Here is a 24,950-nt window from a genome sequence, read left to right as displayed (position 1 = left end):
ATGCAAGCTGCACACACATATAAATTTGAATGTGTGACTCTGTGAACAGTGATTTGTGTGTGAGTAACTTGAATTATTTACAAGGAGCAACAGAGAATGGCTCTGTCATAAGCCTCCCAGTACTAAAACACACATGGAATTTAGGCAAGGAGCAACGAGATGAAGAAATGGGGGTGGAGGCAAGGAGGTATGAAAGAGTCGAGGGTTCAGGTCCAGTGAGTAAGGAAGAGGGCCAAACAGAGAAAAAAAAATGACATTCAGAGTGTGTCTCTTCCTGATTAAATCATGAAGTGGCTGCAGTAGCAGCTCAGCAGTTGCAGGCAAATGCCCAATCACGGATGAGCACTGCAGCACTCCAAGGAGAAAGAAATCACACACGCTTTAGCAGGGGAAATTACAAGTAGGGTGGGAGACAGATAAATAGAAAGATGCTGTGAAAGGAATGTGTGTGTTTTTATTGGTCTGATTTCCAACAGTCTCTCATCTAGTAAAGTGCCACTCCATCAAAAGCAAACAAACAAAAGCTAATTTATTTTCTCTCATCTTGCACACATCCCAAAAACTGTAAACACTGTTGTACATTTGCATTTTGACTACACATTTATTAAAAGTCAATTTATTCTGGTTTAGATTATCTTGCATTGGAGTAATCTGCGGAGATCTTTTTTTTTTGTTGTTGTTGTTGTGATAATTAAACCCTGGTGTAGTGAAAAAAATTTTTTTTTATCATTGGGAGACATCCAAAATAATGTTTAACAAATAAACTGGTCTGCAGAAGTTGATGATGAACAGGGTGAATGCACAGTTAATGCAATGTCTTTATTTCTGCATGTGCAATGGCTCACACCTCTGGGCATGGTGAATTTTTCTTTTTAACCTTTATTTAGCATTACACTCTCCCTTGGGACATGTTCAGTACAATCTCAGTTGAATCCACTAAATAGCTCCAGTGGAACAGGTGTGTGGATAAATGCCTTACACAAGGACACCTTGAAAGCATTGGTTAAAGATAGTGTGACTATTACACTTTATGTCCTGCAACCAACCAATTTTTCCTGCTCTGTCCAGGGAATTTAAACTAAAAAACATTTTGGTGACAATCTTGTTTCTTATTCTCTCTATTGCCCAAAATATCCCTGCTTGGCTGGTGATGCACACCAGCAGTCTTACTTCTATAACCTGTCCTTGCTGCTTTCACCATGTAAGGTAAGTCCCTTTAATAAAAAAAAACACATTGTTTTATCCACTACTGTCGCCAATGCATTAATGCTGCTCATCATCACTGTGATATTATTTGGCCTACTCGTAACACATGTGAACCAAACATGTTCATCCTCGCTCTGTAACTTTTGTTTGGAGATGAAAATTACAACAGGTGCTTAAAGGTTCAGTCCTTGATCCCACTGTAAAAAAAAACTGTCCTTGTTGATGCCTTCAAGGACACTATAGATTCAGAGAGTTGTATTTGTGCGGCATAATAGCAAACTGTGTTGCAGCCTGTCATTGCATTTGATTCTTCAGCTTTTAGTTTGTCAAGTGTCCTTGAACATATCAACAGTGATTTCAAAAAGGTGAAGCTGAAAAAAAATGAATAAAGGCAACAAGCTTTTTATTTGGTGCTGTCTGTATGGATGTGCTGTTTATACCAATCTGCACTGTAATGAACTAAAAGTCATGGTTGTGTGGAAAGGTAAGGCTTTAATCTACAAACTTTATTGAAATTAAGATTTTTGATGACTGCAGGTCACGTGACACACATGATTTGTTGCCAGTGGTGTTTATTACAGTTGTATTCTTGAGGCTTGACAAAAATATTGGCAACTTTTCAGTGCTGTTTGATGGTAGAAACTTTCCTTAGTTTGGTTACAGTGAAAATGTTTTGCTGAGAAGACAGATAGCAATGACAGTGGATTATAGAAGGAGTACGAGGGAAAACATTTGCTTTAGAGTCTATTTTGTATCACACATCAGTGTTAATCAGGCTGGTTGATTCAGGGTGTTGCCTTAGGCCTCAGTGTAGAAACTGGTCGGCAGTCATTGGATGCAGGGAAAATTTGTCTTCCACGACCAGTTGGTAAGTGGCTGCTGGCAGTTGAGTGAAATCAGTTGTTAAAGCCTCATTTATGGAGGGCTAGAGACCAGACAGTGACCCTCAGGCAACCACTGGTGAAAAGTGTGCATTACGTGACTCGGTGATGAGTGATTCCTGAAGGTTGCTGGCAGTCTCTGGGTCAAATTGGTTGCAAAGAGGTATACAGTGATGCACCGAAAACATCCTCACAATTCCTTTGGTTGCTAGCGGGCTGCTGCAGGTTGCTGCAGTTACCAGTAGTTTGATGTCTTTATTTACTCTGGGCTCTATGCATGGGCTCTATTTCTGCTTTGAGGTCTTAATAACATCTGGCAGTCTTGCTGTCAATATTGCCCCAAACCACGATCAAGTCAGACACCCATCTCAAGATTATTCTCAAGACTATTGGGCACTAAAACTTTTCATCCAAGATTTAAGATTTATTTTTTAGTTTATTTACTTTTTTGGACGAATATATGCTGAGAGACTATTACCCCATAATTGGTGTCAAAGTCACTCCTAATGGTGTCCACAGGTAAGATAAAATGAAGGCCTTACCCTGGTATAGGGTAATAAGAATAGTTCCATTAGTTTTCTACATTGGTAAGTATAGTTTATTTTGTCCTATTCAGTTCAGGAGACTACTAAATGGTTTCTTTACAACTCCTTCAGGGTTACATAAATAAGCCGATTTTGCTTTTTTCCAACATAATGTGGCATCAAATCTCTTTTTCCTTTAATTCATTTATTTATTGAATGGCAAAGTGGAGGATCCAGTACAGTTTAACCCTGAATTGGCAGAATAGTAGTTAAAATTTGGCAGTGACACTTTTTCTTTCTTCTGTTCATAAAGCTTGACCCTCTTAATCTTTATAAGCATGATGGCTTTCTCTTCGTCTGCTACTGATGAGTCTATCAAGGATTCATTCCAAACAAAATGAAATCTAAATGCTCCACTTCTGGAGGCAGGAGATTATTCCCACAAGAGTATTCAGAAATGTGGATTACCAATGATAAGATGCTGTGTACTTCATTGACAGAGAAAATGTAATTTGTTGACATGAAAATGTTAAAGAGTGGGGTCTTGTTCGTTCATGTATTCACATCTTGACTCTGGTCTGAAATACCTGGCACTGATTGTGGGGCGTGCTCTACATCTCAGCCCAGGCAGCATAGACTGATGAGTTTATGCTAAAGTATATCTTCAGCAGTGTTGTTACTGTGCTTCCCTTTAGGTACAACTATTAACACATCCACTTATTTGAGAGGCTTCTCAGCGGGAACCAAAATTGATATGCAACAAAAATTACACATCTGACTTCCCATCTCTAGTGAAATATGGTTCACAAGGCAGAGTACTGCCAATTAGATTTTAACTGGTGTCAGCAAGATTTTAAGTGATCTTGGGTAATAAGATTTTCTCACTTTGTTGAACTTAAAAACTTTTCACTTTCTTTGCCACATATTAGAAGTTCTTACTCTAATATTTAAGTCCTTCCAACTGTGAACTCCACCGCTTTGATTTATCTAGCATACTAAAATACCTGACTTTACTCTTTCTAAGACGCTTAAAATCTGATGGAAGAGACAGAAATAATTTCCTAAACCTGACACAACATTAATATAATTAACCAAAGATTAGATACAGAGCAGAAAAAATATCCTGTGTTATCGTGTCATTTGGTTCAACCTAATTAAGTCAAGGAATGAACATTTATTTTGGAACAAGACTGTCATAAATGCTAGGATAATTTAATTAGAACTGCAGAGAATCCTGTGACTGCTGAGTGTAAGATAATCTATAAATGTCTCTCTGTGTAGGATAGGAAATTAGATCAAATTGGCAGCTGCATTTTAATGCAATTTTAGGTATCTAATTAAAATTGTATCAAGATAGCAGGAGAATTGATTGATTAGGAGGGGGAGAAATGCATCAACATTTCATTCCTAATATTTTTATATAACATGACATGATAAATAGAAGTGTATTCACATGATAAAAGGAGAGAAAATACCTTTATGATTGATTTCATGTATGAATTGAGGTTCCAATTGCTTGTACTGAGAATCACAAATGATCTAAATATACCATCTAACATAGATGTGATATTTTAATCAATAAAGAGTGTTTTACCTTAAGACATGGCTAATACTTGTCTTGTTAAAGCTTTTGATTAGATAATTATTGATATGCACTTCTATCTTCCACCCTTAGAGACAGTGGCATTTAATCCATTGTTTGGGCTAGTAATTGCTTGGATTTTCTTACTTCATTATTCTTTAATTATTCCCTGTCGATTAATTATCCCACATGATGAGAAAACTCCAAATACCGAAGAGTTTGCTGTAACTACCCGTTACGCCTTTGTATACTGACACCAAAGGAACTCCTGAAACAATGACAGCTCCCTTCTGCTGCTGCAGTGTTTACTGCTTTAAGTGCCGGGATGCCAAAGATCATTTTTTAATGAGAGCTGTGTTCACAGATTCTCTATGCTTATAGTCATACTCTAGGTTCAAAGACAAGTAAATTTATTTTATAATTACTCATACTGTGTCTAGTCATATAATATTGTAAAACAAACACTTAGATTGGGCTAACTATCCCACATGTATGGGTGCAGCAAGTCAACAGATCTTTCACTTAAGAATGAGTGCCTCAATGTGAAAACACTCCGAGGTAAGTCCCTACATGAAATGCATGAAAGCTAACACAAAAGTAGAACCACAACATATCCAAGTATTTAAAGTAAAAACACTCATTGTGAGGAAGTTTTGTATTTGTGAGTTGGAGATCAGGCACGAGTGGTGATAAAAGAGGGAAATGAGAAAATAAAATAAGGAAATGATCAAAAAGTGTTGAAAGAAAAATATAATTATTGAAAGATTAAGGACAAATACAAGGTAAGAAAGGAAAAAAACAAAGGCAGAAATAATGGATATGCGAAGGAATGTTAGTGTGAACACAAATAAATAATACAAGGCAGCATCTGATTATTATTTTTTTTCATAATCTGGCAATCAGTTCTTGGATTAGATTATTGTTTCATTTGTGTAACAAAACATTGAACCTGAGTTCAAGGAGACATCTTTAAACTTGACTTGCGATGTGTTTGTCATTGACTGGCCAATTTTGCTTTAGTAACATTATCTTAAAACTCATACTCACAATAGAGTATCTGAATTAATTTCCCAAATTTATTATTTCTTTAGGTAGTTAAGTACATGAATCTCTAAAATGAAATTCTGTAATTTTTCCATTTTAATTTTTGTATTGATTAAACAAATAAGATACAACAAGGGAATTAATGAGTCTTAGAGATGCTGGTGGACAAATTTTGCTACTTTTGTTACAGAGCCAGGGTAGCTCATTCCTTATTTTTCAAGTCTCTGTGTGAAGTTAAGTTAGTCAGTTGCTGCTAGAAGCTACAAACCTTGTATACAGATATCACTGTGGCATCAGCCTTCTGACCTGATGATGGCCAAACAATGTCGATGTCTACATACTGAAAAAGTAGCTTAACAAATCAAGAAAACTTGTATCTGGACTGTGCACTTACCTGTGTCTGTGTCACATGTTTAAGGTACTCTTAACATACAGGATCTGCATTTATATCAACTCACAAGAATCTTTATACCACAGAATTTAATCACTTTAACTTTGCTGGTGTTCTTTAAAGAAACTGATCTTAACTACCATAAATCATTGTGCACAGGGGCTTTGGTAATTAAAGAAAGCACAGTGATGAACTGTGTTTCTCTTATGCTCTCAAATCCGTCATTGCTACAAGCGGGAGTACTCCAGGGTACACCGTGTCACACAGTACTGTACTGTGCAGTACTGTACAAGTGACCAACTGGCCTAAATAATATTCACATACTTTTTCATTGTGTTTCTCAGCACTAGCTCAACATGACTCAAGTCTCTTTTATATCCGAAACACATTATGGAATCTTAACATAATTAATTCAAAAACACATGCATTGATTTATTAATTCAGTCACTCCTGCAGCGAAAGTTGAGGTGTCTGTCATAAAGGAGCTCTTAACAGTTTGTCTCTCACCTGCTAGGTGGCTTTAAAGCAGTTTTTTTCTCAGACTAATCAGCTTTTCATATTCACTGTGAAAAACAAATGTCACCCTGAGATGACTAATGAGTTGCATTAAGATTGCACATAAAGGCCTACATTTTAAACAAAGGTTAACCAGCTACCTCTTTGTCTGTCATTTCCCCCTTAAATATAATGTATTCTGTAAAAAAACAAAAAACAAAAAACACATGACTCAACTAGAGTAGAAATTTACTTGAGAGCTGCAAGACACGACATGAAATAAATCAACACATGGGAGCTCAGAGGCAGCTCATCCTGTTTGCCTGTGGTGACTGACAGTCTTGGGCATGAGGGGAAGGATATGGCGGCTTGGCCCAGGATCCAGAGGGGCCAGAAAGCCAATGGGTATTTAAATAGTTGTGGATCCCAGGCTTTGAAACATGTCATTCCAGCTGACAATCTGCCGAGTGAAAGACCAGCTCCCTGCCGTTTTAAAATTGTCATGTCACAAAGCCCTTCATCCCTGATAGTCTTTTATGCTGTACGAATCCATGAAGAGCACCGTTAGGGAACAGAAGAAATATCATAGCTAGACTAAAAGTCACCATTTTTAGCAGCCATTCTCTAAGGCGACACAGAGTTGAAATAGGGTATATGTTTTTAACTGCCCAACCCCAGTGATAAATTTACTTGTTTTATGTTTGCACTTTGGTCATTTCCATAAATAGTTTGGTGTCAGAAAGGTCTGAATAACTCTCAGTCTATCGCAGTCTATTCAGGTCACCTCATTGTTAATGGTTAACTAAATAAAATGTGCCCCACCCCCCAAGCTACCAATGGTGGCAGATGATTGTGACCCAGATATCTCTACATAATGAACCAAGGAGGCAGTGTGCAAACAGGAAAACCATATCAACAGAACCCAGGGAGGGAATTTGGAAATACAGTACATGTGTTATTTGTTTGTGTTTTGTTAATTTCCTCCTTCATTAGTTCTGTTTTCTGCTTAATGGCCTACTGTGCCACTATTTCAACCTGCTAGCAGAGAAAAGCACTCCAGTTATAAACCTCTAATGAGTCAGTATCGGTCTACTTCTGCCAGTGTACCTTGGGGCAAACAGCTTTGTCAAATGCATTGACCTCTTGTTCTGTTTGATGTATTTCTTAAAGAACATAAAATATTATAGTTAGAACAATATGCCATTACCCAGAATGTGATTAAAATGATTAATTTGAAGAAACTTGCTTTCCTAGTGTTCCAGTAGCCTTGGAACAAAAATTAATAAATAAAAGACACTCTTCTTAACGAGGAAAACCTTACCCAAAGTATAAGCAGAAAGAATCTTTTTAAACTCTTCTATGTGTTTAGCGCTCTGTAACTTCTAGTTGAATTACTGCTTTGGATTTTAGTGTCACTCCAGTGTTTCCATTGGCACTTTGTCGAGTAGCAGTAGCTATTTTCTTCTGTACTGGTCGCTCTTATCCTTAATATGTAACTTACGACTAATGTAAACCAAACCTTTTCTGCTATTGGCACTTCACATTAAAAGCTTTCTAAATGCTGGAAGCTTTTATTGTGAAGAAGTTGTAGGTAATCCAGTGTGCTCATCATAAAACAGATCAATTCAAAGAGATATGGACATTAAGGAATTTTTGGTCACTGGATAAGGTTTAAATAAGGAACTGAAGGCAACAAGCTCCTGACTGTGTATAGTAACACCTCCAAATAGCATTGCTGTGAAGTGCAGCATGGCTCAAGAACATGCAGCAGTTTGAGGCATTAATCAGCATGGTGACACTTCACTTGGTTGATTGTGTTTTTAAGTTCTGGCAATTAATAATGACTGATAGAGTGGGTAGGAATATTCACATAGGCATCAAGTCTGTGATCAACCACAGTCTGTTCTAATTGTTGCCATTTACTTTGAGTTCCTAAACAAATCCACAAAACAGCACCAAGGATTGTGTTCCAAAAGTGGATGTTTATGGAGAAAGATGAAATGCAGTGAAACCATGAATGTTTTGTTGGTATAAACTTTTTTATTTGTTGCAAACAACTGAAAAACTAACCAAAACAAAATTTTATTAAATAAATAATTAAACATAACATAATGTTGGGGAATTATCTTGTTTATGAAACAATTTTAATGTAAATTTGTTGAATATGAATAGTGACACACCAGTCTGATTTTTTTCAGTACTTTTTAAAAGCCCTTAGCTTTGCCAATACCCAAGTATACATCAGAGCCTTTGCTGTTAGCTTCTGCCATGTTTTTCATAGTTAGTTCTTTAGGTTATTTTATTAGAAAGGTAAAGGTAAACTTGCTGGAATTTGCCAAAGAAAAAAAATTATTTGTTAAGTGTGTTATTTAGTGTAAAATATATCAAATTTGATATATTTTACACTAAATAACACACAACAATTATTTTGCACCAATTATTTTGCAACTTTTATTGTAAAAGCCAGCCACTGGATCGCTGAACAGTGTCTAACCTACAGCATTTGCTTTGCTGTCTCCAGTGACCTAGCAATGAACTTAAAGAATGAAAAGAGGGAAAAAAATATCTTTATGTACCAAGAAGCAAATTACTATACAGTAATTATTAAGAGGAAAATAAATGAACATGTTATGAACTGATTGCACTGTCTCTCATTAGCTCAGGGGAAAACATACTCATTATAATTGAGGGCTGTCATAAAAGTTGAAATTAGCTCCCTATGTTTGCTTCATCTGATGGTAATGAAAATGCTGTGGCTACTGTGTGATTGTAGAGGCTCAAATATTGCTAACCAATTCATCTAGCCTCTTGGGAAAACATCAGAGATTAAATTAATTTATTTTACACTGTGGGCTTTCGCTTGGAATGCATGTTAGTACAATGACTTTTTATTAAAATTAAAGGGATATACTTTCTTTTTTGTTTGAATGACCTTAGAGAGTCAGTATTTTGTACAAAGAGCTGGTTCAAAAAAAAAAAAAGTCTGGCAAAGTACAAGTATAAATTATTTTACAGTTCAGTGTCATCATTGCACTTTCAGCACCAGTTGATGTGTGGAGCTGAAGCTGTTACGTTTACATGGAAAACAGGGAAAAAAGACTGAATCTCCTGTCAAGAGACTCCCACACAAAATACTTCAGCATTTGCCACAGAAGGAAAGTTATGACCTACAGAGGAAACACAAAGAAGAACGAAAGATGACGTCTTCTCAAGGCATATACATGCACAGACAGAAATCAGATGAAAGGAAAACTCAGATAAAAGGGATGAACCTTCTTTCTCTTTCGCTGAAGCAGAGGAATAAAAGAAGCGTTCTCATTGTACATACGTGTATCACCCTTCTTCCTATTTTGTTGTTTTTTAAATGTCAGCATTATGCAGCATTGATCTACACGTGCACATGGAAAATTGCTCACACCTGCCAACTACATACTTAGTGAAACTGAGAAGGCGTGACACAGCCTCATTATTTCCCTCGTTCCATTAGACATTTGAAGTCTGAGTTTTGAGTTATCCTTGAAAGCTGGAAGTTCCTGCAGTTTCATCTGCATGTGCCACTGACTCTGTTGTATCTAGTGTGTGGTTATTTCTTAACTATTCCTAACTGTGCAAGAAAAGTTTTGCAATATTTCATTTTCATTACTTTTTTTTAGTAATGAGATCCACTGATGTCACTGTCCAAATGCTGCTAGGTAGCAGAAATCCGACTTGCTTGATTTGTCATTTGGTTTGAGTCCTGGAGCCTGAATGGCTTGTCTGTTAGGATTAAAGGAGAAGGTTATTACTACCACAAAACCTAAAGAGCCTTAAAGTTAAAAATCAAGGTTCTAATAATCATCACCACAGAGGATACACACAGTCATAAAACAATAATGGAGATGTTAAGAAGCAAGAGTCTGTTTACTTAACAACTTTGAGTCTACTGCCAACACTAGATTGTGAAAACTCTCCCCTCAAGGTCACTGCTGTATTTAGGGAGGGTAATGTTAGCTCACGGTTTTCTGTTGTCAGTGGGGTTCAGTTGGGCCACATACAGCCACAGGCAGCCGTTTCCTTCAGTCCCCCTCATTTAGGCAATTTAAAATCTGTATACTCATGGGATCATCAGGCAGCAGCTTGCAGGCCTCAGCAAGGGCTATGAAAGGCCTTGAGATTACTGTAACTTACACTGCAGGTGTAGGGGAGAAAGGAGGATGGATGGTAAAAATGTAATCAACGCCTAAGCTTGTTCCTCGTCACAATCTATTAGCACGAGCAAGGGCTTGGTAATTATTTTCTTTGACTAAATCCACCCCACAAGGGCTGAGGGTGCAAGTGCAACTGTATTTATATTCTCTCTGTGCCACTGAGGATCTGATTATTCTTTGCGCTATTGCTGTACTAAACATACTGGTTTTTGTTTATTTTTTCTATAGGTAATTATTTGTTCTATAAGTAATTAATTATTTAAGGAAATATTTTGTCAAATTATCATGGACAAGTTATGGAGAGCCAATAGCCAATCCCCAAAGCAGGAAAGCATACAAACTGCTTACAGTATCTGACCACTTTAACATGTCAAATAGTCACCTTTTACTGATTCTGAAAAGTTACCATTATTGTTTGCAAATCAATTTCACCAACTGCTACTATGACATACCATGTTTCATGTCTGTGGCCAAGGAGGTAGAGCAGGTTTATCTACTAATCTGAAGGTTGTTGGTTCAATTCCTGGTTGCTGTTGTCAAAGTATTGCCAAAGTATCCTTGGGCAAGATACTGAACCCTGAGTAGTTCCCAGTGTGTTCATCGGAGTGAGATTGTGTGTGTGTCAATGTTAGATAGAAAGCACTTAGATGTGGAAAAAAGTGTTTGGGTGAATGAGAAATGTTGTGTAAAGCACTCTGAGTGCTCAAGTAGAACCAGACGCAGTCCATTTTACCATTTACAATTTGGAGACTGAGATGTTGCAAATGCGAAGGTATCTGAGTTCTTGAGGAAAAACTGCTAGGAAAACAAAATGCACACAGTTCCTGTCAGTACAGTATCTAACAGAGGTGTTTTCCTTTCTATCAGAACATCAGTTCTTCTTCATCTGCCTCGCATCGATCTGATTGTTCATCAGGAAATCACAGTGTAAACTGCAGTGACAGTTTGGCTGTTTATCCAACCGTTTTCTCAGGTGGCCCCTAAAAGACAAACCACATACAGTGACAGCACAAGGGAACAGAATGCAATAACACACAAAAAATGCTGAAAGGAAAACTGACGACTGACTGAGTCTGTTGGGCATGGAAAAGCATCAGTAATGTTGTTGCTTATCCAAATACCTTCATGTCTGTCAACGTTTTTTTTTTTCCCCGTTTGCAAAGAGTGACTCATTTAAAAGAAAATTAAATCCTACCACATGTACACAACTGTCCATGCAGTGAAGACACTAAGTGAGGTATGAGTTCCCCAGTCTTAACCAAGGCATAGAATGGATGACGGATATGAAAGAAGGCTCAAAGTTATCATATTAAGAGTTTTATTATTATTATTATTTCAGGTATGATGATTCAGCTGTTAGCTCTCTGCTGCTTTAAAACCAGCTCTCTCAGCAGCTGCTGTCACTGTGAACAATACGCAGTACCTACAGTACCGTAATATGAAGCCTTACTAATGAACTCCAAGATTTCTAATAAAACAAGCTGAAGTTACAGTTTTAATAAAGTATTTATATTTGCAAAATAATACTTCTATCAACATAACTGAAAATCCTCAAAATAAACAACCAGCATATTTGAATTCAGATGTAACCGCTATCCAGTGCACTCTCTGCTAATTGACTAATTAGAGCAGATCAAGCACCATCTCACAACCTTGATTTTAGAAATAACTTAACAATAGAGCTGTACCTGCTGCCACACTTGAACACGGACTCAGCAGGCTTCTTCTCAATGCTAATTATTAAAATATCAGCAGCAAGAAAACCAATAATGAGAACAATTAGTTTCCTACATATTAACATGTTTTGCTGGAAAAACAAAACCAGTGGGGAGACCGTTGTTGGACTAAACTTTGCATGTCCCTGTTAGTCACAGCAGAGGTGGAGGGGGGCTGGGTGGTGGTGGGTAAGTGATATAGAGCTGATGTGTATAGTGCTGATGTGCAGTTTGAGAAGTCAGTTCCCGATGACAGGCTTGCAGACAGACAGGCAGGCAGGGACTGAATGCTACTGTACTATTTCTCCTTTACTGCTTTGCCAATAACTTTGGTGTTGCGATGGGTTTCTCATTTAGTAGGTGCCAAGCTGCACGGGCTCTGATAAGGCTTCCTGAGCACACACTGATCCGCTCTGCTAAATGTATGGTGAGGGAAACTGACAGCTTCACTATACTCAGGAAATCTAGAGGCATCATTTTAAAATCACTGCGTGTTATGTATTAGCCAAGAAATGTAGGAATGACTTTAAATGATAAATTGCTGCTTTTTACTGATTCGATACAGGATTATTGCTTGCCGTCAATAACTTCTCAAAAACAGTCCCATATGGGATATTAATTCAGAAATCAACAAGAGTCGTGATATGTGATTCATGGTGACATCCTACAACTGATGCTATCAGCTCACTCCTCCAGTCCCTGATCATATTCAAACAGACAGTGAGGTCTTCATAACTTGACAGCTCACACTCTTACTCTGCTGATCATTCATGCTGCTGTGTTGCTGTTGACCCAGGTTGTAGCAAATTCCCTCCATCTCCTTTAACTCCTCCAGCTGCCATGTATAGATGGATGCAGCAGGAGCTTTTTCCCAAATAATCACTGGTATTGTGCCATGATTTTATATTGAAGGAATTTTATTTTATTTTATTTTATTGTTAGCACCACTTACAGCAGAGTTATGTTTGCTGAATCCAGCTGTACATTTTTTAAATAAATATAATGAGGCAAAATATAATTGTCCTCAAGTAACGTGATGTTGGTCTTTTGCATGCCCTAAAACAGCTCCATCGTGCTGAGCCATCAAGTTTTATATCACACCTGTATATTAGCATCACCTCTTTTAAGTCCTGTACTTTAGTTCATACTGACATGGACCAGACTTGTTGCATCCCAATTTGTGATCATTTGTGTACATCTCTGACTGAATTTCTGATTGCAACAAAGGATTAATTTCCTTCAATCCAGTCATACCCATTTATGCATATAGTGTTTACAGTTTTAAACCCAGTATTACTTAACATCCCCATCAGAATGACAGGACACTGTACATGTGTATAACTGGGAAAGGAAACATTTCCTCCTGCTGCTGCTTCACATTTGAAGCATCCAGCCAGTTAGCCCTGAGGTGACTTTCAATGTATGCTGTCTTCTTGCTAAACGTGGATCTGCACAAAAAGTTCCTACAAGCCAAAAGATATACTAAAATTGTTTGTTTTGCACAACCAATAGTCTAAATTTGACATATAGTCTGTGACATATATACACAAACACTGAAGCAGCAAGTTTGTATACTTGGGATAGAGGAACAGATGTTTACCATTTAAAGAAGTTAATCAATATTTGAAAAGCTGAGTTTAATTTCATTAGCTGCACCCAGGTCTGATGACTGCAGATCTGTTGAATCAAGAAATCACTTAAGCTGAACCTATCTGACAAAGTGAAGTAGGCTAAAAGATCTTAAAAATCAACACATCACGAACAATCTAAAGAAACTCAAGAACATTTTAGAAACTAAGCCATTGACATCTATCAGTCTTGAAAGGGTTACAGAGCCATTTTAAGGCTTTTGGACTCCAGTAAACCATTGTGAGTGCCATTATCCACAAATGGAGAAAAGTTGGAACACTGGTGAACCTTCCCAGGAATAGGCCAGGAATTAATCCAAGAGTGCACTGATGACTCGTCCAGGAGGTCACAAAAAAACCCAGAACAACATCTGAAGAACTTCAGGGCTCACTTGCATCAGTTAAGGTCACTGTTCATGATACAACAATGAGAAAGAGACTTCACAAAAAAAAAAAAAAAAAAAAAAAAAAAAAGCTACCCATGGCGAAAACCACTGCTGACCAAAAATATCACAAAGACTTCTCACATTTGCCAAAAGAAAAAATATATATTTTGATGATCTCCAAGACTTTTGGGAAAAATATTCTGTCTGACTGACGAGACAAAAGTTGAAATTTTTTGGAAGGTTTGGGTCCCGTTACATCTGATATAAAACTACCAGCATTTCATGAAAAGAACATCATACCAACAGACAAACATGGTGGTGGTAGTGTGATGGTCTGGGGCTGCTTTGCTGCTTCAGGACCTGAATGACCTGCTGTAATTGATTGAACCATGAATTCTTCTCTCTAACAGAAAATCCTGGAGGAGAATGTCCGACAATCAGTTTGCGCTCTGAAGCTCAACCGCACCTTGGTTATACACTGAGCCAAAACACACCAGCAAGTCCACCTCTGAATATCTAAAAATAACAAAACAAAATGAAGGTTTCAGGGTGGCCGAGTCAAAGTCCAGATATAAATCCAATTGAGATGCTCTGCCATGACCTTAAGCAGGCTGTTAATGTTTGAAAACCCTCCAACGTAAGTGAATTAAAACAATTCTGCAAAGAAAGCGGGCCAAAATTCCTCCTCGGTGATATGAAAGTCCCAGTTATCACAAATGGGTGACTGCAGTTGCTGTTTCCAAGGGTGGCACAACCAGTTATTAGGTTTAGGAGCAATTACTTTTTCACATATAGCCAGGTAAGTTTTGATAGCTTTAGCTTTTTTTTTTTCCTTAATAAATGAAATCATTATTTAAAAACTGCATTTTGTATTTAATCAGGTTATCTTTGTCTAATATTACAATGTGTTTGATGATCTAAGACATGTAAGTGGGACAAATATGCAAAAAAAATCAGGAAGAGGCAAATAGTTTTTCACAGCACTGCATGTCATACAAAAGCAAAACATTCTGTAAAATAAAAAAGTATAAAATATAAAAAATACAGTATTATGCTTATTAAAATGGAGAAAGTTAAAGGTTTAAGCATCTTTTGTTCGAACAGTCACAGAAAAAACTCTAGATAGACTATGGAGCTCACAGTAAGCCGATTTAAACAGCTGCCAACAGCGATTATGCAATATGAAGCTCTCCTATGACTTGTGTCACCCCTCCAAGATTGGCTCTGCTCTCGTAGACCTTTCTGCCCTCAGGAGCAAAGAGTGTCCATCATATCCATAATTATCTGGAAGGGAGGTCCATCACTATTGCATATTAGCAGCACACAGACGGCATGGCAGTAAATAATCCCATCATTTCACCCAGAGGAGGTCAGGCAGACATAAATTTAACACAGAGCAGTTTTACATCCTGGAGGGCATTGTAGGGAGGTTTCATCATCGGAAGGATTGATGTCTTGGATTTCCCAACCCTCCCTCTGCCTTTCAGCCAAAGCCAAGAACTCATCCAATAAGTACAGGAGGAAATTTTTTGTTTCTTTGATTGATGCACATCTGAATTGCACTCAATGTAGGCCTGCTTTTGGACCACTTGACAGCAGATCCGCAGTGACTCAGTTCTGATGTCTTACATGCTCTGCACTTAAGAATTGTATGAGCTCTCATGGCCTTAAATAGCTCACTTTGTGTTTCAAAATATTTTATTATTTTTTCAAGAAATAAAGAAAGCAAAAAAGCTGATTCTTCTAATTGTTTTTTCCCCAGTTGTATCATATTGCTTTCTGAGTCCTTCTACAAAGGCAATTGAAAGTGAAAAGTAAAATGCAGCAGACCTGCAAATAGGCTGCTGGTTATTTTGGTGTTTCTGATTAAACAACTTTGGAAAAAAAAATACAAAATGTTGTCTATAAAATTGAACGTAAGAATATATTTCTGACAATTATAGAGTTGTGTCACTAGAGAAACCCTCTGCCATGTGTATTGTTTTTTAACAGAATTATAATATTGCTTTTTACATGGTTTGCAAAATTTAGAGTAACTTTGGTTTATTAAGTTTCCTTAGAAAAATGCATGCAATGAAAAAAGGCTGTATAGAAATACAAAGTGCAAAAGTCTTGAGCCACCCCTTAATGATTGAGCTGAAGATCATAGTGATAATAATGCTACTGTATGTAGAGCCATTTATGGCTTAATTTTAATGGGAGAACACACAATGGAACACTATCAGTCATAGATTGGCCTCCCCAGAACCCAGACCTCAACATTATTGAAATAGTGTGGGATCTTCTTCACAGAGAATAAAACAAAAGGCAGTCACCATCCAAAGAAGAGCTTTGAATGTTCTTCAAGAGGCCTGAGAGAGCTATTGCTGAAGACTACTTAAAGAAGGAAAGCTGCCTCAGAGAGTTCAGGCTGTGTTGAAAAATAAAGTGTTCTTACCAAATAAGCTTTAGAATTGTACAAACTCTGTTTTTGCCTTCTGTACTGCATTTCCATGTATGTATGCATGTTTAAATAATTCACTCAACCTAGTTCCCATTTTTCTAGCAAAAAGAAATTGGTGGTGACTCAAGATTGTTGCACAGTAGTGTATTTGGTTACATACTCTTGCTCACCCCCACCCCATTTCATGAATAGTCAGTTTTCTTTTTTTGCCTTTGAGAGCTATCACATCTTTAAATATCCATGACTTTTTGTCCTCTGATACAGTGCTTTCAATTTCCCTTTTGAAAGAGAATTTCTTCTCAGGCTCTTTGTCTCTGTGTTTGTTTTCCCGTGCCTGACATTTATAAAGTAAGAGCTTGGAGGATGCTGTGAACAGAGCTCCGTCTCCGGGACATTGAGCGTCCATGGTGCGAGCAGCTTCGGATCACTCACTTAAGCAGCTAACATTTCAAACGGGCAATAAAGAGAGTCCTGGTCCCTCTAGAACAATAAAACAGTGTTAGAGTCAGGGGTGGATGCACTGTAATACAGACAGATATTTCTCTGCCACTGCCGCAGCTGCTGTGCTCAGCAGAAGGAGAACGACTGAATCAAAGGACATTCACTACCGCAAAGAAAGGAAGCACTATTCACGCCAGCATCCAGGTTCACTCTAGGTGTAACATTCACGAATATTAAAGGTGTATCTAGAGTGGGAAAGAGGTCATTAGGTCATTAAAATAATTTGACTTGAGCATCTTTCAGTCCAGCAACAGTGGTGCAACATTAAATATAAACCTTTTAAATATGTACAACGGTATAATTTCCTTTTAAATACTGTTAAATACTTTTGTTTCTCTCTGTATATGTACTTATGGGACCACAGTAAGTCTGAGCAAAGAAATGATTGTTCTTACTGTATACGACAAGATGTAAATCAGATTGGTTGGGGGGGTGGGGGGGGGGGGTGTTAATTTATTTCTGTCCTTCCAGCACAGGGATAAGAATGACAGTTAGGTGATGATCCCTCATGTCTGAGCCATCTCACGCCTCATTCCCCTTGCAGGAATAACATTGAACAGGGATTTACCCAAGACCTTGACTTGACTGCCTGCATGCAGAGAAGAATGTGTGTTGTCTTTTTTTTCCACAGCTGTGTGAGTCTTTGGTTTGTAATAAGGGTCACCGGTCTTAAGGGTGTGTGCGTTTCTTTGGCTTCATCTTCGCAATTTTCATGTGCAACTGTGAACATATCGTGCCTCATACAGTCCTTCCAAAAATAAACTGGAGATAACTGAGATTTATTGGTTTGATTATTTTCTATAACTTGCTGTTTTCCAAATTGACCTCCACCTCCAAGCGTAATTCTTTGATAGATGTGCTTGATTACCAGATTTGAGTACTGCAAATTAGAGGCTGCTTTGGCCTCAAATTCCCATCTCATAACTTCATGTTATCACTAGCTTCAGTACATAATTCATCGAGGCAAGAATGACCCTCAAATTGTTGTTCCAACAGGCTTCAAATTATTATGATGCACTGGACAGCAAGTGCCACTACAGTTATGGGGGAACTATAACTCTTTACTCAAGCTTGACTGAGGCTTATTTACAATTACCATATTCAGCCATATTTTAAAATCTTTTATCCTTAATAAAAATAAAAGTAGATATTTGTTTCAGTTTTCAATAAATGCTTAGAAACAGACCAACATTTTGTTTCTAGGTAATTATGACAGTGACAATCTGGTGGTAGAGGTAAGACTTTTTTACACATAAATCACAAAGCAGATCATGTGTAGCCAGGTTTATAAAGAACCCACACTTGTGAGCTTCCAACTCTAAGGTCAAGGCATAATAAAATTTTACCTAAATTAAAATCTCTCTTGGCAAGGTTAGACAATAATGAACAGAACAATGAACAGATCCTCTTTGGGGATTCAGTGTAAAACTGCCAAATCAAACATGTAGTGCTACCCACTGTGGCGACCCATTGTGTCAGTGGAGCAGCCAAAAGTAGCTATTTTTCATAAAACATGTTTTTTTTTTGTTTGTTTTGTTTTCTTTTTCTTTTTCAATTCATTGAAGACACGTCACTCTGCGCTTTTCTTTTCCAGAAGATACTTTTTGTACACCAGAACTTGCATGTGCATACGTATGTATTTTATTCATTATGTATTTTAACCCTGAAGATGTGTGTTTTTCCTTTAGCCCAGCTAAACCTCTGTTAACTTTAGTGCAGTGACAGCTGGGCTGACAAATGTAGACATGCTCTGGCAGTACTACCCCCGGCTGTGGGTTTGACATCAAAAGGAGATGCTGGGACTAAACTTCTGAGTCTATTAAGCCCATCATGTCCCTTAATTTTGCATTTGTTCACATTCATGGCCGTTGAGTTGTCAGAGGACATTAGGCAGCCAGATCCATCTTTATGTACTCTCAGAGGGGGGTCTTCTGCTCTGCAATAGCTGGAGAGGGATGTGTCAACTTCAAATGTATTTATGTAAGAGGTTTTGTTTTGTTTTTTTACTCTAATCATCATGCTTCTGGCTTGCCAGTAATCTTCACTTGCTCCTACCTTCCCATTATCATCCTTACACTGTCAGCAGACCAGGTAAGATGATACTTAACCAGAGGAGGGACACGAAAATAGAAAAAGGAGTTTCTCTTCTTTCCTTATTTTCTTTGCCTGTTCTCCACTCCATACATCACAACACGTGACAGATGTGTTTCACATAATTATTGATTTAACTTGTGAAGAATAAATGCAGATTTGATGCTTAGTTTGTGGTTTCTAAATGTCCTCTGTATATCATCATTAGACAGAACCTTGCTCAGAATTATGAACAGCCTGGTTTGAAGCACGAGCTTTAATCCCAAAGAAAAAGCAGGACAAGGCGCATGAGAGGGTCTAAACGGGGATGCTTACCCATTGTTTTCACGTGGATTCAAGGATTACTTATAATTAATTGAACCCCCTGCACTGAAAAGCTGTCAGACAAATTATGCCAACAATAAACTAACATTTTTTTTAAACGAGTAAACACTCAAGGACACATGCATGCATGCATGTACAAATAGACACATTATCTATCCCATTTGCCTTCTTTCCCTCTCCTCCCCACTTTGAAACACACAAATATATTAAATCCAGCTTGAAGCTACAATCCAAAGACTGCGGCTTGTGCAATTGAGGTTAATTAAATGCTTTTTTACATTTTTTTTAAATTTCCATATCTGTGTTTGCTCTTGTAGGCAATGCATGCACCATGTCAGAGTACAACAAGCTGAAGAGCATGCTGCTGGACATGCAACCAAAAGTGCTAAAGGCTGGACAGCAAAATCAGCAAAGAGACATGGAGGAGAAGAGAGCGCTGGTGGACACCATGTTTAAATACTTGGATGTAAACCAGGATGGCCGACTGATCAGTGATGAGCTGGAAAAGGTGAGTCTCAAGTCGAACAGCATAGCTGTAAAATAAAGAAGAGATAAATGGTTGGAAGTGTTTTGCTTGCCATCAGTGTTTTCATAATAATGCTATTTTTTATTATTCTATTTTAATGAGATCCTTTACATTTACATTGCATACAGTGGCAATTAGTCAACCATATTTTTTTTTTCTTTGTTTCCACAAATGATGAAGATCATGTGGTCAAGCTATCAGTGAGCGTGACTGGAACATTTAGTCATCTTTTTTAACAATGGTTATCTTCGAGTGAACTGTCGACAGATTTGGCCTCAATATTTGAGTCAATTAAATCACTCTGAGCATCATCTGGTATCTTGAAATGGACATCAGAAATGGGTGTTATTTAGACTCCACCCAACCAGTGCTAATATATCAGTGACTGCCATTCTGCCAATATGCAGTAAACCATATCAGTCACGTTGAATACCGACTGCAACATGAGTTGATGTATAATGTGTATTTTAAAGGGCTAAACTGAACTGAGCAGGGTCTGACTAAAGGTATTCTCAAAAATGCCCCAATAATTCATGTCATATTATTTCATTGTGGCTTTAAATTACAACCAGAGCATTGTCCTATTTTAGAATTTCAGAGTGACTTCTGCCTTGTACGATAGAGCTGTAGTACAGATACACTAAAGAATTAATTATACTGATAAATGTCCACAGGAAATCTTTAGATTGGACACTCATCCTGCGGAATTCATAAATTCAGTTTCACAGAGATAATGCTTTTAAGTATCAAAGATGAATCCCAGTCATCCCTCCAGACTCTCTCCAGTTTTGGATCTGTCTATTGTCACAGATGGTCTTGGAGGGTACAATCCTGTACTTAGGGTTTGAAATATTTAATTCAAATGCCTAAGGACAGAGTTATCTGTGACAGGAAAAAACATGACTGCAGTCAGCTGCAGGCAGGTTCATGAAAAAAAAAGTTTGTCATATCCTTTATTCTGCCATGTGACATGTCCAGAACCATATAAAATCAGCTGGAGAAGATGAGCACTAAGCTGGGGATCTATTTTTAAACTTGGAATAGTTGGGATTAAATATATAACTTGAACATGTAACTTTTTTCACTACATTTTCACCTAAAAAACACATTTTGCAGGAAATATTTTCTTCTTTATTATAAAACAATAAAAATAAAACGGTTTGTGATTGACATTATTTTGTTTATTTATTTATTTACATATTATGCATATTATTTATTGACATACAGGTACTGGGATTTTTATTTGTTTGTTTGCCTCACATTTGCTGAATTGAATCAAATATTAACATCTCAGTTGACACATTTTGGAAACAGAAAATGTGATTTAAAAAATTGTTTAAAGGCAAGCAAATGCTTCATCAGCAGATCAAACCACTACAGATTATGTTTGATCAGTGTCATTACCTTGGGCAGGGTTATTTCCTGTGGTAAAGGTTAAGAGATAAATACGGGCACTAACTGAAAACATTAGGTAAGGTCCTCTACAAATGCTCTGCGAGCAGTAAAAATCAAATACTAGCTTCCTAGCATGGACAAGCTTTTGATTAATATAGAGTTGCAGTGAGAAGCATTTTTTTAGACTTTCATATTTGTAGAGAAGAAACAACTTTAACAGAATATCATGCTGCTGGAGCTATTGAACCAAGGCTGCGCCTTCTGTTTTTCTTCCTAAAAACTGCTAAACATCACCTACTCAAAGATGATTCCCCTGAGAATGAAGCACTGCTACTACTGCAAAAGAGGACTCTTAAATGACAGGCAGTGGATGTGAGAGTGGTGTGTCTTCCCAGGGGAACATCTTTGAATTAACTCAGGTGCAGTAAGGAAGCGTAGCAAGAATAGAGACGGTCTTAAAATGGAAAGCAATCAGTAGAGCACTAACATGACGGATTACTCCACTACCATTAATGAAAGTGGAAGTACTCTCAGAAGTTGTAAACAGCATAAACAGTACATTTGGTATTTTAATTATGATGAGAAACTGTTGAACACTGCTATTTATTTATTTTTTAATCACTCATGGTGAAAACACAAAGTGATTACTTCCTGTAGCACAGCAAAGTAAAAATCGTTAGTTTAATCACTAATATCAGTTTTATAAAAGTAACTATCAATGCAACTGTTTATCTAAATAGAAGATTCTGTGATTTGCTCCGTCAGTATTTGAAACTAGGCTATTAGATTAATACAGAAAAGATCAATTTGAACGCTATCTTTCCTTTATCAGTGTTTTTATTTGCCTTTATACTGAGTGTGAATAATGTGTTTCTTTCTTACTGTGGATAGCTTAGAATCGTAGAAAAATGAAGGCAAGAGAGAATCGATAAGAAAAGACTGTAAGATGGACTTTAGCACCTGTGTAGTATAATTGCCTTTATCATCACATTTTTCCCCATGTTCCTCTCAGATGTGTCCCATTGCTAAATGAATGGACGTATTCTGTGTTTGTGTGTGCATGTGTGTGTGTGTCTTCATTAGCTCTCAATGAAGGAGCACCTGGAGGACAGTCTGCTGGAGTGCACCATGCAAGACCTGCTACGCTATGATGACTACAACAATGACGGCCACCTCAGCCTTCACGAGTTCTACACGGCTTTCCGTGAGTATTTTCCTGTCCTTTTTTTTTTCTCTACATTTTCTTCCTTCTCATTAAAAAAAAAATATATGGTTAATGCATGTAATACTAATGTATGGCATTTTGTAATCTATACAGTTTAAACTATAAACATGCATTTTTCCAATAGATGTATACATAAAATGAACCACCTAAGGCCTTAATTATTTTTTAAAAAAAGACTTGAAGTATTTATAAGATACGGGTGGCATACTTTGAAAACAACTTACTGTCACTAATATTTAGAATCTGATGACCTCCGATTCAATCAGCCTCTCCACAGCAATTTAGAGGATAAAAGATTTCCTGGAACAGATAAAATTGATAATTGCATCTGGAAGCATCTGGAAGAGCTGTAATAGCCTTTGCAGTTTAGGCTGAGTGGCAGCTGAGAGCATGCAGGTTCCACTTTATTAGGACCAAAAATCACAATTCCGTCACTAATGCTGCTGTAGCACCAGCATGAAAATTGCTAGACACCAAGGCTACCTGCTGCAAATCTTGTTTTCAGACTCACTTTTTAATTTGATTATTCTATCCTCTTGCATATGTCAGTCCAAACTGTACTGAACTACAGTCCTTATCTAAAATGGTAAAAACAAACAAACAAAAAAAAACTTAGTATTTGCAGGTGGCCGTTTCAAAGGCTTTACATTTGGCTTGTGCAGGTCCATTAACCCTCACTATTAATTTAGCCCCTAATGACTGGTTTTAGTGGGAGCCATCCTGCTATTATTCGGTTACAGTCCTTTCACTTTCCAGATGGGCAGTGAGCAGCCATTGCTACAGGGTTGCCTGCAGGGTTTTAGGTCACGTTAGTCAATGCATTTTATGTTTGACAAGCCGTTGAAGAAGTGGGCAGGGACCAATAACAGAAGCTATTGATCAGATGACACTCAAGGTTAAGTGTTGGGCTGCAGAAAGGCAACACCAAGGGGGAGCAATTATATTTGAGCGGCACATCTGGTGTTCTGGATGATGTTGATGGTGTTAAATTTTGCATGTTTGCATGTGTGTGTGTGTGTGTGTGTGTGTGTGTGTGTGTGAGTGCATGTTTTCCTGGGATGCAGTCAGAGCTTTCTCTGGTGAGTGGTGTGGAAAAGCAAGAAGCCAGGAATCACAGGTGTGCTTTAACAGGATGGACATTTACAATATGGACATAAGTTTGGAAAACAGAATACAAATAATTAACCTAAATGATGTGAGAAGGTATTTTTCCCTGGTTGATATTCTTCCGTGAAGCCAAATGCTTGATCTCAGGCGAACATTTTAAATGCATTTTAAAGTCATGTTTGGGGATCATATACCTCAAAGCACGAGGTTGGAAGGCATATTCAGCAGTCTTTCTTTAGTTTTTGTGGTTCTCCTCTGTTGATGCTTTTCTTCTTTTTTGTAGCTTTGATGTAAAAAATTACAACCCTTTGGCCATTTTCCAAGAAGCCAACTCCAGTTTCACTGTTGTTCCCACAGCCTCTGAACTTGTTCTGTAATAAAACATAGAATGTGTTTTTCTATTATTTTTATTATTTTGCCTCCCATGTTGCCTTTGCCTTATTTAATGTATAAACCAAGCAAGTGAACTGCTGTGCAAAGGTCTGTCCTGCAGTCAGTTAAATCTGTTTTTTTTTTTTGTTTTTTTTTTTACTACAAATTGAATAGAGGGCAATATGTGCTTTGCAAATACTCCTTAGATGATTACATTCTTATTGATTTTACCCCCTTACTCTACCTTTTACAATCCCAGCAGGGGTTTTCTTGGCCACTTTTTGCTTTTCTTAACTGTCACTGGGACCTGTGTTAAGTGGATCCCACTTAAACGCCTATTTTTGTCTCCAAGTGAATAATATAATTAAAGTGAAAGAATAAGGCTGATTAATCTGACTGATGTATTCCCCGATGTGAGGCGGCAATCACATCTACATTTGTCTCGTAGATAGTGCTTTTATTTAGTCAGGGGCTATCTGCAAAACCTACTGTGATGCAGCATGTGAAAAGCAGGCCAAAGTGCAGACCAAGAATCCAGCTGTGCACAAAAATAGCCAAACAACGATGCAATCAAGAACTACCAGACTTTAAGATAAAAAATCAAAAAATTTACTTTGAACAGTTTCTAACACAAAAGCTGCAAATAACTTATTATTTTTCCCCAAATATAAACAGCAAACCTCTCGGGCATGAGGGGAAAACCCCTGCTCAGCACACATGCCTAGGGTGGGGCCTGGCCATTCAGTCAGCAAAGTTTGTCCCCTTACTAATGCATGTGACCTTTCTGTCTTCAGCCTGTTGCGACAACACTGCGTGGATTGTGACTGATCGACAGTTTCTTGTAATCTAGGCGCAGTTTTTATGAGAACTTTCATAATTTATGAACATACTACAAGTGACTGTCTTTTTGCATCATTGCTAAACCGA

General features: G+C 37.6%; 1 protein-coding gene across 1 annotated transcript in view; it reads left to right on the top strand.

Moving 5' to 3' along the window:
• Positions 1–24,950, top strand: part of fstl4 (follistatin-like 4) — a 226,459-nt gene that overhangs the window by 130,113 nt on the left and 71,396 nt on the right. The window contains exons 5-6 of the mRNA XM_030745510.1: positions 19,716–19,906; positions 22,403–22,523. Of these exons, the coding sequence (XP_030601370.1) occupies positions 19,716–19,906; positions 22,403–22,523 (312 nt within the window). The remainder of the gene's footprint in view (positions 1–19,715; positions 19,907–22,402; positions 22,524–24,950) is intronic.

This window comes from Archocentrus centrarchus, chromosome 14 (genome assembly GCF_007364275.1).
Source record: "Archocentrus centrarchus isolate MPI-CPG fArcCen1 chromosome 14, fArcCen1, whole genome shotgun sequence".
Lineage (NCBI taxonomy): Eukaryota > Metazoa > Chordata > Actinopteri > Cichliformes > Cichlidae > Archocentrus > Archocentrus centrarchus.
This window is presented reverse-complemented; position numbering and strand designations above follow the sequence as displayed.